The sequence below is a fragment of the Phascolarctos cinereus genome, unplaced genomic scaffold, assembly GCF_003287225.1.
Source record: "Phascolarctos cinereus isolate Bilbo 61053 unplaced genomic scaffold, phaCin_HiC Scaffold_4;HRSCAF=312, whole genome shotgun sequence".
In the NCBI taxonomy this organism is placed as follows: Eukaryota; Metazoa; Chordata; class Mammalia; order Diprotodontia; family Phascolarctidae; genus Phascolarctos; species Phascolarctos cinereus.
In genome coordinates, this window is record NW_027555847.1 from 264,952,710 (window position 1) to 264,965,140 (window position 12,431).

Sequence of the window (12,431 nt, forward strand, 5' to 3'; positions counted from 1 at the left end):
AAGAATAACATGATTTGCATATATGTACTATGGTAATACTGTCTGTCAAAATGGACTCTGCAGAACCACTACAGGAAATTATCTGAGGAATGGTTATGTGGATGAAAAAAACTGCTTTCCCTTTTTAATGTTTTATTGATGCTTTTTAAAAATACCACGGTTGTTTCCCAATATTCATCCCTATCCCCATCATGGAACTGCTTCTTACATTTAAGTAAAACAAACTGACACAGCTACCACATCTTGACAGTGTATGCCACAGTTCTTTCTGTATTCAGTACCCCACCTGTCTCTTACTGAGGGTGCATGGTCTTCAGTTCTTTAAAGCTTAGATTAAAATTGAATTCCTTTGAACTTTCTCCTATTTAGCTCACATGTTTAAATAATGATGCTATTGTATTTTTGTACAGAGTATTTATGCAGTATGGTTTAGTGTAAATTCTGAATACTTATGAACGAAAGGATTGTCAATACAAGATACAGAAATGTGAAAAAAAAATTTTGTTAATATGTTAAATGTTATTTTTTATTTTATTTTGGTAGGTATTTTGTTGGTGTTTTGAATAATAACTCTGGCCAAATGGAAATATATGATGCTGAATTGTTTAACATGCAACCAGTGTTTTCAGGTAGGTTCTCCTTAGAAGGTTTTATTTGTTTTTGGCTCATTATATATCTTGCTTGACTTTTAAGTCTATGACATTCATCTTAAAAAGGTGAAATTATGCCAGTTTTAATTTCAGTGGCAAAATATTGGAAATACATTTTTTAGTAACTCATTTGAAAAGATATTTACACAGATTTTATAGTGAAAATAACAAGAATAGGTTTAGAGGTAATTATCGCTGAAGTTAATCCATTCTTTACTGCTGTATACAACTTGAATAAGGATGCATGTAGGAACCTTATTAGTGGGTAATAGAGGTGCAAAATAGTGGAAGTTAGTGGAAAATCATAGAATCTTGGGATCTCATGGTTAAAAGGGTATTAGTCTAGTCCCGGGGTGGGGAACCTGTGGTCTTAAGGGCACAGGTTCCCCGCCCCTGGTCTGGTACATTCCTAATGGAACTTCTCTTTATATGTAACACCTGTTTGGCAACATGCTTCCCACAAAGATTACAGGTAGTCTGTATCTCTAAGATGTACACTTTACCTTTGAGATAGATTGACTCTTTAAGGGTCGCATGGAATGTAGCAGAAAAGACATTTTGGAGCCAGCAGTTGAGATTTCAGTTGTAACTGTCTTACTGTGAAGTTTTTCTCATCGTGGAATCAGGCAGAGTAGAGAAGTGTGTGAAACTTAACTTTGGTTTTTGAGAATCTGTGAGGAATGTAGAGGAGTCAGAGAAAACGTGAGGAAAAGCTTCTCACTTGTTAGAACTAACAATTCTGTGAAGAGTCTTGTGTATTCTAGAGAGACTGTTACATCCACTAGCTGGAGAAAATAGAAAGAAAAAGGACTAATATAACTTAGGTACTTAGAGACTGAATTTAGTTTTTGTCTTGAGAAATGGGAAGCGGATTCCAGAGAGAATTTAACTGGGTTCTTGAGTGAATTGGACAACGAAGTGAAATTGTCTGCTGCTCTACTGAGGGTTGAAGTTATTCCTGCTGGGCCTTACTCAGGCTGGTTGCCTGGTAGTTTTAGGTCTTTCCTCCAAATTCCTTTTTCACCCTTTATTATCTGCTTCATTTTTTCCAGGTACCCTTTTTGTCCTTGTACCCAAGCCATTTTTTTTCTCTTAGGCTCTGTTTTAAATTGTGGTGCTGCTCTCTTCATCTTGGTTTATTTTTTGGGCATCTCTTAACCCATAATTCTACATATATGGTGTTTAGTATTTTCTTCTGTTGTCATGTTTCCAGCCTCAGTTCCTTGTTTGGGACTGTGTGCCAAGGGCAGACTGTTCTCTCCTGCAGCCTTGGATGTGGTGGTCAGGTTTAGGTTTGGTCTTGTCCCGTTTTCTAGTGCTCCTGCCATGGCTTCCACCTTCCCTGGGGCTCAGAGCGAGTGGGCTTCATGCCCCTGTAAGCTTCGTTCAGGAAAACTGTGGCCCCTCCAAATGTGCTTGGTCGGAGCCTTGTAACCTCATGGCCCCTTGGGGGGTCCCTGGCCAGTGCTGTGGGCTTCTGGCCTGTTGGAGTGTCCCTCGTCAGAGCACTGAGGAGTTCTGTCGCTCCAGATCCCTGGCAAATTTCAGGCCTATATATCTGTGCCCAGAGGAACTTGCTGCTATTTCTCTTTGAATTTCTTGATTATTATGGGGTCTGGTGCCCATTTTAGATCTCTGCTGTACTATATATGGGAGAACTGGGCTTCTTTTTCACGGCACCATATTTAGTGGGAGTCAAATATGAGCTGTTGATAGTGTGTTTTATAGAACTTTGATGGGTCAGGTGCACTCTGCTGTAGTGAGAAGAGCCCTAGGAGGCATGAGTTCTGCCAATACTGGCACCAACTGACTAGTCAGCTTTAAGCAGACAGTCCCAGAAATGCCATCTATACGGTGGGGTGGATGAGGTGGTTGTGCTTTATGTATATTTTTATAACTCACATTTCTATAGCAGTTTACAAAGATGACCTCTTGGGTCCCTTCTAGGCATGGATGTTGAATGACTGAATTCAAGCATAATTTTGTTCTTATCAAATGGTTATGGGAAGCTGCTGTTGTATGTTTGCGTTAGACTTGGTGTTGGTCAGCTCCCTGACTCATTTGATGCCAAGTCCTTGATCAGAATGCAGCCCTGTTTATGTCATATTTGTTCCTTTAGGAAATTAGAGTTCTAGGAAAATCCATTGTGGTGACCAGCTGGGGCTCTGCATCCTTTAAGCATTAGTACTTCACCCTTCCAGTGGTGAAACTGTTTCAATTATAACTCTTCTATTTAAGAGTATGTTCTCAAGAATCGGGGGAAAATTCTTTTCTTAAAAAAGTGCTGAAAATAAGTGAGTGGCAGGGGAAAGAGAAATTGAAGTTCAATTTTGATTTAAAGCTAGAGAATGCTGTACGAGGAAAATGTGTTGGCATGAAGTTAAGGGGGGGAAGTTGGTGACAGTAGATATGAATGCTGACATGCTTATATCTAGGAATCATCTGATACTTACTGTGCATTTTTTTCTTAATTTTCATTTAAAATGTGATTCAAAGAATATAGTAGCTTTTTAAGAGAAATTATTTGAGTTGGAAAGTATTGGGTGGTTTTTTTTAGCATCTTAGTATATTGTGGCTTTCTTTTATAAATAACAAAAAATTTAAACGATAGAAGAAGATTTACATCTATTGGAAAGAAGAATTTATATAAAGGAACATGCTGGGCCACCTAGGGGAGTACTTTAAATTGTTGTCTTTTAAAAAATGATTTATTATAAACTTGGCATTGAATAGCAGTAATTTGGTACCTGTTTACATTTTAATTAATTTGTTTGAATGGATTTGATGCCTACCTTTTTTTTCTGCTTTTTGAACCATTAAGTTGCTAAGTAGAATATTTTATGCTATTAGGTAAAATCATAGACTACATTTAACTCATTGTTGATGTAGGAAACAGCTTGAAATAGATGCTTATAGTGGGAATATGAACGAAATTATAGCAATTGTAATAGAAGGAAAAGCCTTACAATTTGCTTTTCTTTCTGCAGATGACTTGAAAGATAGTGAAACAACATTAGGAAATCAGAACAAATCTTACAGAGATCAGGTAAGTACACTGAACCTCCCATATGAACGGTGAGCTGTTAGCAGGCTTCCCAGCTTGGACAGAGAACTCGAATTCCTCAACAGCTGTTTTGAGATTATTTTATTATCAATTTAGATTCTGTAACTTGGAGTTAGTGTAGGCATAATGTAGAAAGGATATCTACTTTTTTTTTTTTACAGTATATTCTCTTCTTCCTCTCCAACCCCCCCAAACTAATGCCTCTGCACTTAGAGTTTAAAATTCAGCAACATTTTTATTGACCCTACAGTGTAAAAGGTGCTGAGGAAGATGCAGAAGGAAATAGAACAGACTTGAGGGGGCTCTTGCCCAGTAACTGAAATCTTGTTTGAGTTGTCATTGCTCTGGAAACAAGAGTCTCTTGGAGTGTTGTATTTTAATGATGCTAACATATATCATGATTGTCACAGTCCATTGTCCGTCCCAGTGAGAGGAGGTGGGGGGGCAAGTAAATTTTATTTATTTACAAGTTTTAAAATTTTAATGTATAATAAGCTATACAACAAAAAAAACCTTTCAATATCAATTGCAATTTACTTAATACTTTTAAGTGTTACTCATCCTTTATTGTACATGTGTATCTGATCGTATTCTCTATAGTGATTTAGTCAAATAATTCTCCTAATTCTACTTTTTCCACTTTTTATTATTGCATATTGACATTTTTGTGTGTATTCTTCCTATTTGGCATTCTTTATGATTTAATAGTGTTTCATGTCATTGATATATTACTGTCTGTTTAGCCAGGCTCCAAATGTTGAACGTTAAGATTTTTTCTGGATTTTTGCTATTAGTTGTGCTGTGAAAATCATTATAAAAAAGGTCTTTTTTTCTTTTTTGATGATTTCCTACTTATATCCCATTTTGGGGATTACCGTATCAAAGGGTATGAAGACCAGTTTTTAAGCATATTGAGAAATTGTTCTGCAGTAAGAATAGCTGTTCCTGTTTGCATTACCAGCCACAGCATACCAGCCATGCATCTATCCCCTCATAGGCCTGCCAATATTGACTTTTTAATTTTTACATATTTTTGTTAGTGTACTTATTTTAGCTCACTTTTCTCATTTATGTTTGTCCTAAATATAATGCATTTATACAGCGTCTAGCATAAGCACTGTGCTAGGTGCTAGGAGAAAAACAGTTTTCATGAGACACAATCCCTGCTGTCAAGGAGCATGCAGTCGAGTAGGACACTAGTACAGAAACCTGTAGGTAACAGTGTTTTGTGAATGAATGAATGAATGAATGAATAAAAAGGCATTTATTAGGTGTTTACTATGTGTCAGGGACTGTGCTAAATGCTAAGGATACAAAAGAAAGTGGAGATAGTCCTTGCTTTCAAGGAGCTCCCATTCTAATGTGAGCTGAGAACACATCCAGGAGTGTTTAGCCTCAGGGCAGATGAAAAAGCTCCAGCGATCCTTAGGACTCCTTGGCAGGTTAGATAGCTGTTCTGGCAGGTGCAGCTGGTTGGCCACACAGTGAATAGAGGGCTAGGCCTGGAGTCATGAAGACAATCAAATGAGATCTTGTTTGTAAAATGCTTGGCACGAAGTAGTTGCTTTAAAAATGCTTGTTCCCTTCCGTTCTCCCCTTCCTCAGTCTTACTGGGAGAATTGTAGTTGGTGACTCCTTGCTTATATAGGCATTAAGAGCAGCCATCTCCTTGTGGGTATGAGAAGTGACTCCCCTCGAAAAGGAGGGAGTGGGCCGTGGGTCACAGTACTGGGCATAGCCTCCCATATTAGAGGCTTGGGGTTCCCTCTGTCAGGCATGGGAGAAAGGGGAATGGGAGGTCAGCCTTTAGCAGGGAGAGGGGAAAAGGAAACGGACATTGACAGAAGAGTTGGGCACAAGAATTCCCCACAGTGCTTGAGCTCTCAGGATCTGGGCTCAAGGGTACCCTCAGAGTTATTGGAGTTTAGTTAGTTTTCATTTCTGTCCAGCTTGGGGTTTTCTTGGCAAAGATACTGGAGTGGTTTGCCATTTCCTTCTCTGGCTCATTGTACAAATGAGGAAACTGGGATAAACAGGATTAAGTGACTTGCTTGGGGTCACACAGCTAGTAAGTATCTGAAGCCAGATTTGAACTCAAGATGATGAGTTTTCCTGATTCCAGGCCCGTCACTCTATCCACTATGAAACCTAGCTGCCCCCTCAGTGAATAACAGCAGTAATAGCTAGCATTTATGTATTGTTTATGTAGTGTTTTAAGATTTGTAGAACAGTTTACAAATATTGTCTCATCCTCACAACCCTGGGAGATATATGCTGTTATTATCCCCATATTACAGAGGAGAAACTGAGGAAGACAAATTAAGTGATTTGCCCAGAGTTATACACCTAGGAATTGTCTGATGCTGGATTTGAACTTTGGTCCTCCTGGCATTAGGTCCAGTGTTCTATCTACCATGCAGCCATCTAGCTTCTTCTGAGCCCTGAATCTTTCAGTGCCCTAGGTCTCCAAGCCCTTTTAGTCTCTAAGACTAAAAGTTACAGGCCTAAACTGAGGAGGTGAGGAATACTCTGAGAATACTAGCCACTCTTATACCAAGCAGCAGTATTACTTGCAAAGGCAACTTCTATCAATATTCTGGTTTTGTTGAAGTAAATCTTACAACTCATTACTAATTAAGAGAAACCCCTATGAACCAAAAAAACCGAAAACTGTCTGCTGAGAGGATTGTTTTTCACTTTCTCCAGATGACACTTATCATTTTGTTAGCAGTGTTAGAGAAAACAATGTAGCTTTCTAACAGTGTTTATTCAGTATTTTGGAAAGCTGTACTTCAGGACAATAAAATAAGAAATAATTTATAGTTTATCTACTATTTGCCTACCCTTGAGTTGCAAAAAAGTTAATAACTCATTGATAGAATTTACTTCTCTACCTATCCCTACCTCCCAGGCGGTCACCAAATATGTATTGAATGCCCGCCACGCAGCAGGCGCCGTGCTAAGCTCTAGGGAGACAAATACAGAAGTGAAAGATTCTTGCCCATAGGGAGTCTACTGAGGGAGACAACGTGAACATTTATGAGTGCATAAAAATGTATTGAAAACTAATAACAAGGTCATTTGGGGTGGAAAAGGTGCTCGTGGCGGCCCAGGAAATCAGGAAAGGCTTCAGGTAGAAGATGATACACAAGCTGAGCTTTGAAAGAAATAAATGAGAAGTGATTTTTTTTTTATCATAGATTGTCTTCTGGACAGGCTTTTTTTAATCAATGAATTATCTCTGTTGTCAACGAATTGTCTCTGTTATTATAAACCCAGAGTGCATAGACTTTTAAAGATTCTCAAAATCGTATCTGGGTCACTTTTACTAGAGTATTCAGTGTACCTTAGAAAAATTTGTGTTGTGATTTAAACTGGGTTTATTTCTTTATGCTAGGTGGACTTTTGCATTGAGGCCTTTGGGACCACCAAACAGAAGCGAGCTTTGAGCTCCAGAAGAATGAACAAAGTTGGCAGTGAAACTTTAAACATAGCTGTGGCCAAAGCAGCCGAAAATATTATAGATGAAAAGGGGGTCACTGGTAAACATTATACACTTTGAAACTCACTCCTCTTTTTTTTTTTAAAGATTACTTTCTTGATCCACACGAGTTGTGTCCTCTGTTTCACTGCTTATGTAATGACACTTCATTTTATGTGGAGGACTTGGATGAATTTTGAGTCATTGATGTTTAGAGCAAAGACAGTAATACTTCTGGGAGCTATAATCTGGATAATCAAATTACTTCATTTCTGGAAATGTCTAGTCTAGGAGTTTCTTTGAATCTTGGGGTGGTCCTGAGTTCCAAGTAACAGTGAGTATAGGGGTCTAGCTAAATGAAAGCATTGATTTCTTTTTTGAAAAGCTCTTGTCAGTGATGCGGCCCAAGATGACCTACAGGATGAATCCGCCTACCTACCTCCATGCCATGTCGATGGTGGCAAGCCGGAGGACATTTATAAATTTGAAGACCGTATCCTTTCTGGGGCAGATGCCCTCATCTCACACAAATAGGAGGGTTGGGCTTATTGAACGACCACATGAATAGTAATAGCTGAAGTTTATCCAGTGTTTGAAGGTCTACAAAATGCTTTTTGTACATTAGCTCCTTTGATCTTCACAACAGCCTTGTGAGGTAAGCACAGTTATTATTAGAATTTCTATTTTACAGATGAAGAAACAGAGGCACACGGAGGTTAAGTGATTTCCTGTGGTCACCAGTTTAGTAAATGCCAGATTTTAACCCTTGGGCACCAATAGGCATTCTTTCCATCATACCATGTTTGTCCAAAATTGAGGGCACACAATGCATTATGCATTTTTCAAAGCATTGGTTTGCTTCTTCCACCAATACACATAAGAGATGAGGAGTTTGAAATTATTTGTAATTTTTAAAAAAAAGGAAATTCCTCTCCCCAAAGTCACCAGTAGGTCTCTTAAGTGCAGATGTGATGGCCTTCTCAGTCCCCATACAGCCTGGCCTTTCTGCAGCATTTCACGGAGGTGACCAGACTCACCTCCTGTATAATCTGTCCCCTCTGAGGATACATTTCACAACATTATTCTCTTGGTTCTCCTACCTATCTGACCACCATGTCCTTTCAGTCTCCTTTGCTGGCTCATCCTCCACATCGTGCTGACTGTGAGGATACCCCAAGACTCTCTCCTGGGCCTTCTTTCTGTTTACTATCTTCCTGACTTTATTATCTGCCATGGGTTTCACTGTCATCTCTATGCAGATAACTATCAGTTGTTGCTATCTAGCCCTGATCTCTCCTGATGTTCAGTCCCTCATCACCAGCTTCCTCTTGTATGTTTCAAACTGGAATGCCCGCTGTCCTCACCTCAGTTCTCAGGTTTCCTCGGAACCTGAGCTCAAGGGCCACCTTCCACATGAGGCTTTTCTGATCCCCTTCAGCTGCCAGTGCTTCCCTCTTCCTCTTGCTGTCTGTTTATTTTGTATAGTATAATTATATGGGTATGTGTTGTCTGGCGCCTTTCCCTCCCAATAAAATGAGGGCAGGGACTATTTTGTTTTCCTTGTATCCCAAAAGCCTGGCACATAGTGAGTGTTTAATAAATGCTTGTTGGTTTATTGATAGATATAGAACCAATTTATAGGCTTTAATTAATACATTGAAAAGGTATTAGAAACTTTCTTAGCCAGAAGGCACTTTGGAGATCATCTGGTTCAGAAATTGACTTGGCCAAGGTCATACAACTCTCTAAAGGCAGAACCAGAGCGAGGACAAATGTCTTCTGATGCCTTGTGCACTTCCCTGGCCATTGCAGCATCCTGAGCAATGGAAAGATGAAGGAAAACTTGGTCACATAGTAGGTATTCTGTATTGAATGACTCTTGTTCTTATCTCTAGAGTTTGGCAAGTGTTCACACATTGAGAGAAATCTTTGCTTCCTGCCTTTGTGACATTTAAGCTTTCATATCTCATTTAAGTTTAGCTAGTTTTTAGTCACATTTCATTAGACACATTTATCTGGGATATCACATTGCAGAGTTACTTTGTTATTTTATCGGCAGTTTCCTTTAAGTCATTTATAAACCATAGCAAAGATCTATTAGTGCTGTATGATAGTGAATCTAGTAAATGCAATTTTAATAATATCACCCAGTACGGATGTGTCTATTTTTAAAAAATAAGTCTTTCTTGGTGCTCTATTCAGCAATCAGAAACACTCTTTGTATCTTAATAGATACCATCTTACCATAATTTAATAACTTTTCTCTTTGTTTTCTTTCCTGTGGAAATGGACCTAGTGGTCTATATTCTCCTTTTAACAGACCTTCAAATACTTACAGGTAATTTAAAAATATTTTGTGTTTTAAGCAAGCAAGCAACCAACCAACCTCCCCCACCCCCCACCCCCTTTCTCTCTTAGGGATTATTTTCTGTTTCTTTTACTGACAACCTGTTTGTTAGCTCTCCTCATTTAGTGTGAGTAGATGGTCCTTGAAGATGATATTATTGCAAATAATGTTGGGGACCCCGGTCCATAGATTGCTCTAGACTTTTATTAGACTTGACTTGATGAGTCATAGTTTGGGAAATATCTAGGCATTGATGGAGTACAAAGAATCCTAGTATAGGAGTTTGTACTTTAGCTCTGCTCCCTTGTACCATCACAGCCTCTCTGAGCTTTAGTCTTCTCGTCTATAAAAATGAGGATAAACCTGCTCCTCTCTCAGCTTGTTATGAATATGAAATGAGATCATGTCTACAAAGGCCATTTGTAACCCTAACACACTATATGTAAGACCACCTCCTGACTCAGGAATCTGTGCAGATTATCCAAGTACTTAAAGCTAGAGTTTAGGCCATAAGCAAGAGCAATTTTTTTTTTCTCTTCTACATTTTTTTTTTTTGGCTAGGCAGTGAGGTTAAGTGACTTGCTTGGGGTCACACAGCTAGTAAGTGTCAAGTGTCTGAGACTGGATTTGAGCTTGGGTCCTCTTGACTTCAGGGCCGGTGCTCTATCCAGTGCATCACCCAGCTGCCCCCTTACATTTTGTTTTGACTTAGTTCCTTAACATCTTTTTAGTTCTTTCTCCTGAAGAATACAAAGCACTTCAGGTCCCATCTGAAGTTCTGAAGAATGTTACATCTGAAGAAATAGTGAAAATGATGGAAGAGAACAGGTAAGACTTATAATGGAGCATAAAGCAAAGTAGAAATCCAGCCTGAGAGACTAGAAAAGAAAGTAGCGGCATGTTACATAAACTTGCAGAAATTTGTCATGAAGCTTGGTCGTCATTGAGAAGTTTTGCCCTGGTTCTGAAATTGGTTGTATATTTTCCATAGTAACTTAATCAGGACAATCATACCCCCAAATCCTCAGATTCTGACAAGTGCTGCCAGACTGGAAAAGCTTCTAGTGTGGTCCCAGTCTCTTCTCATGACTATGGTCCAAGGACCAGACCAACCAGTTTGAAGACGCCCTTCCACCAGAAACTTGGGCCACCAGCTGAGGTGTAGTTTTTGGGCATGACTGCTTATGAGATGATCTACTTATATGGAGAGGAGCTGCAGCCTGCCTCAGCAGAGGGAATATCCACACTGATACAATTATGGGCCCTTCCAGTAATTGGAATGATCTAGGGATAGGCAAGTTCACCTAGGGCCCAAAATACAGTGAAGACAAAATATTTCTAAAAACTTTTTTTATAAACTATACCTATTTTTAATTTCAGAAAACTCTACTTGCTATGGCACAGTAGTAGTTATTTTTGTGATACATCAAAAACAGTTGTGTTATAGTGAGGGCTTCCAGCCTTCTTGGGTGGACTTTATCACTCAGGGAGCTGTAGACTTCCTACCTTACCCTAGGATGCCCACAGATCTTTTTCTGGCTCTGGTTTGGGCCTCAGTTTTTATTTCCTTATGGTAGTAAATAACATGCAAATTAAGTTAAATAAGTGAAGCAGTGTTTTTACCTTTGGTACATGCCAAATAAATGCTTATTGAATGAAGTGGGTGGCTATGAATTTAGAAGCTGGAATGTGGTAAAGGGCGCCACAGAGGGGCCATTTCCCAGGATGACGGTCTGGTCTGCAGCCCTTCCCAATTTCATTTGGATGCTCGTTCTTGAGCAGTGTTTTGCTGCCTCTCGAGTTGACTTTGATTCTTTTTCTCTTTTTTCACCTACCAATTTTAGCTACTGTCCCTTTGTCATAGAAGCCTTGAAGAACCTGCCCTTAGATGAGGAGAGCCGGGACCATAAGGCTCGATGTCTGTGGTTTTTAAACATCCTTCTCAAATTCAGATCCCAGAATGTGATTAGGAAGAAGAGTAAGTAAACAAATGGGGAAGATTCTATTTCATTTTTTATTGTTTTCTAACCAGAGAGAGGAGGAAGTAAGTCTGTCACCCCTGCTCTTTGGCATACATGTCTCAGTAAAGTGATTAAGCTATTGTTGTCAGTGGCATGAGGGAATGACACAGTCCAGCTCAGTTACTCAGCTGGGTCACATCAGAGTTTTATCAGACATCCAAATCTGTGGAGTTCTTAAGAAATTTGCTGTTTTATTAGAATAGTCCCAGAAGGAGAAAAAATGATCTGATGCATCTAAAGAGTTATTTTTAGTAGGCTGACATTTGTGTGTATTTTTGATACTGAAAGATGAAAAAAATTTGTTTTGAAAGGTAAAGAGCAATATCATAATTAGGACAGAATACAGTAGTATTTCTCTTTCTTTTTGTTTTAATTTAGAATTTTTATCTAGTCTGCTTTTGAGAATGCTTTCAGGTGGATTATACAATGAGCTTTATATTGAAGATAAAAGTGAGGGGCGGGGGGAGAAATAACTGATATAGTCTCTCTGTTGAGCTAACTTTATGTCTAGATCCAAGTTAACAGTATTTAAGTGTCTATTGTGCATTGGGCACATTATCTCTTCCTGTTCTGCCTTCATCATTTTCTGTCAGAAAATTGTTCTTTGCTATTTTGACACTTATCTGTCTATAACATAGACTAAAGCTCTGTAACTTTGATACTTGAATAATCTATGAGCACATTTTGATCAGTGCTCCCTTCCCTGGTACAGACCACAGCCTTCCATTGTTACTTTATCATGCACTGTGTCCTTCTGTAAGTTCTTCAGTAAGGATCCACCCAACATGGTGGAGAAATCCTCTGGTTCTTGTCTTGCTTGTTTTGTGGGTACCAATACTGGACTCAGGCTGCTGGTCTCTTATGTAGT

At 39.0% G+C, this 12,431-nt stretch overlaps 1 protein-coding gene across 2 annotated transcripts in view; it reads left to right on the top strand.

The window, feature by feature from the left end:
- Positions 1 to 12,431, top strand: part of POLR1E (RNA polymerase I subunit E) — a 31,491-nt gene that overhangs the window by 10,014 nt on the left and 9,046 nt on the right. For both annotated transcript variants that reach the window (XM_021004616.2, XM_078153040.1), the window contains 6 exons: positions 544 to 629; positions 3,638 to 3,696; positions 7,112 to 7,256; positions 7,581 to 7,688; positions 10,274 to 10,370; positions 11,387 to 11,520. In XM_021004616.2, the coding sequence (XP_020860275.1) occupies positions 544 to 629; positions 3,638 to 3,696; positions 7,112 to 7,256; positions 7,581 to 7,688; positions 10,274 to 10,370; positions 11,387 to 11,520 (629 nt within the window). The remainder of the gene's footprint in view (positions 1 to 543; positions 630 to 3,637; positions 3,697 to 7,111; positions 7,257 to 7,580; positions 7,689 to 10,273; positions 10,371 to 11,386; positions 11,521 to 12,431) is intronic.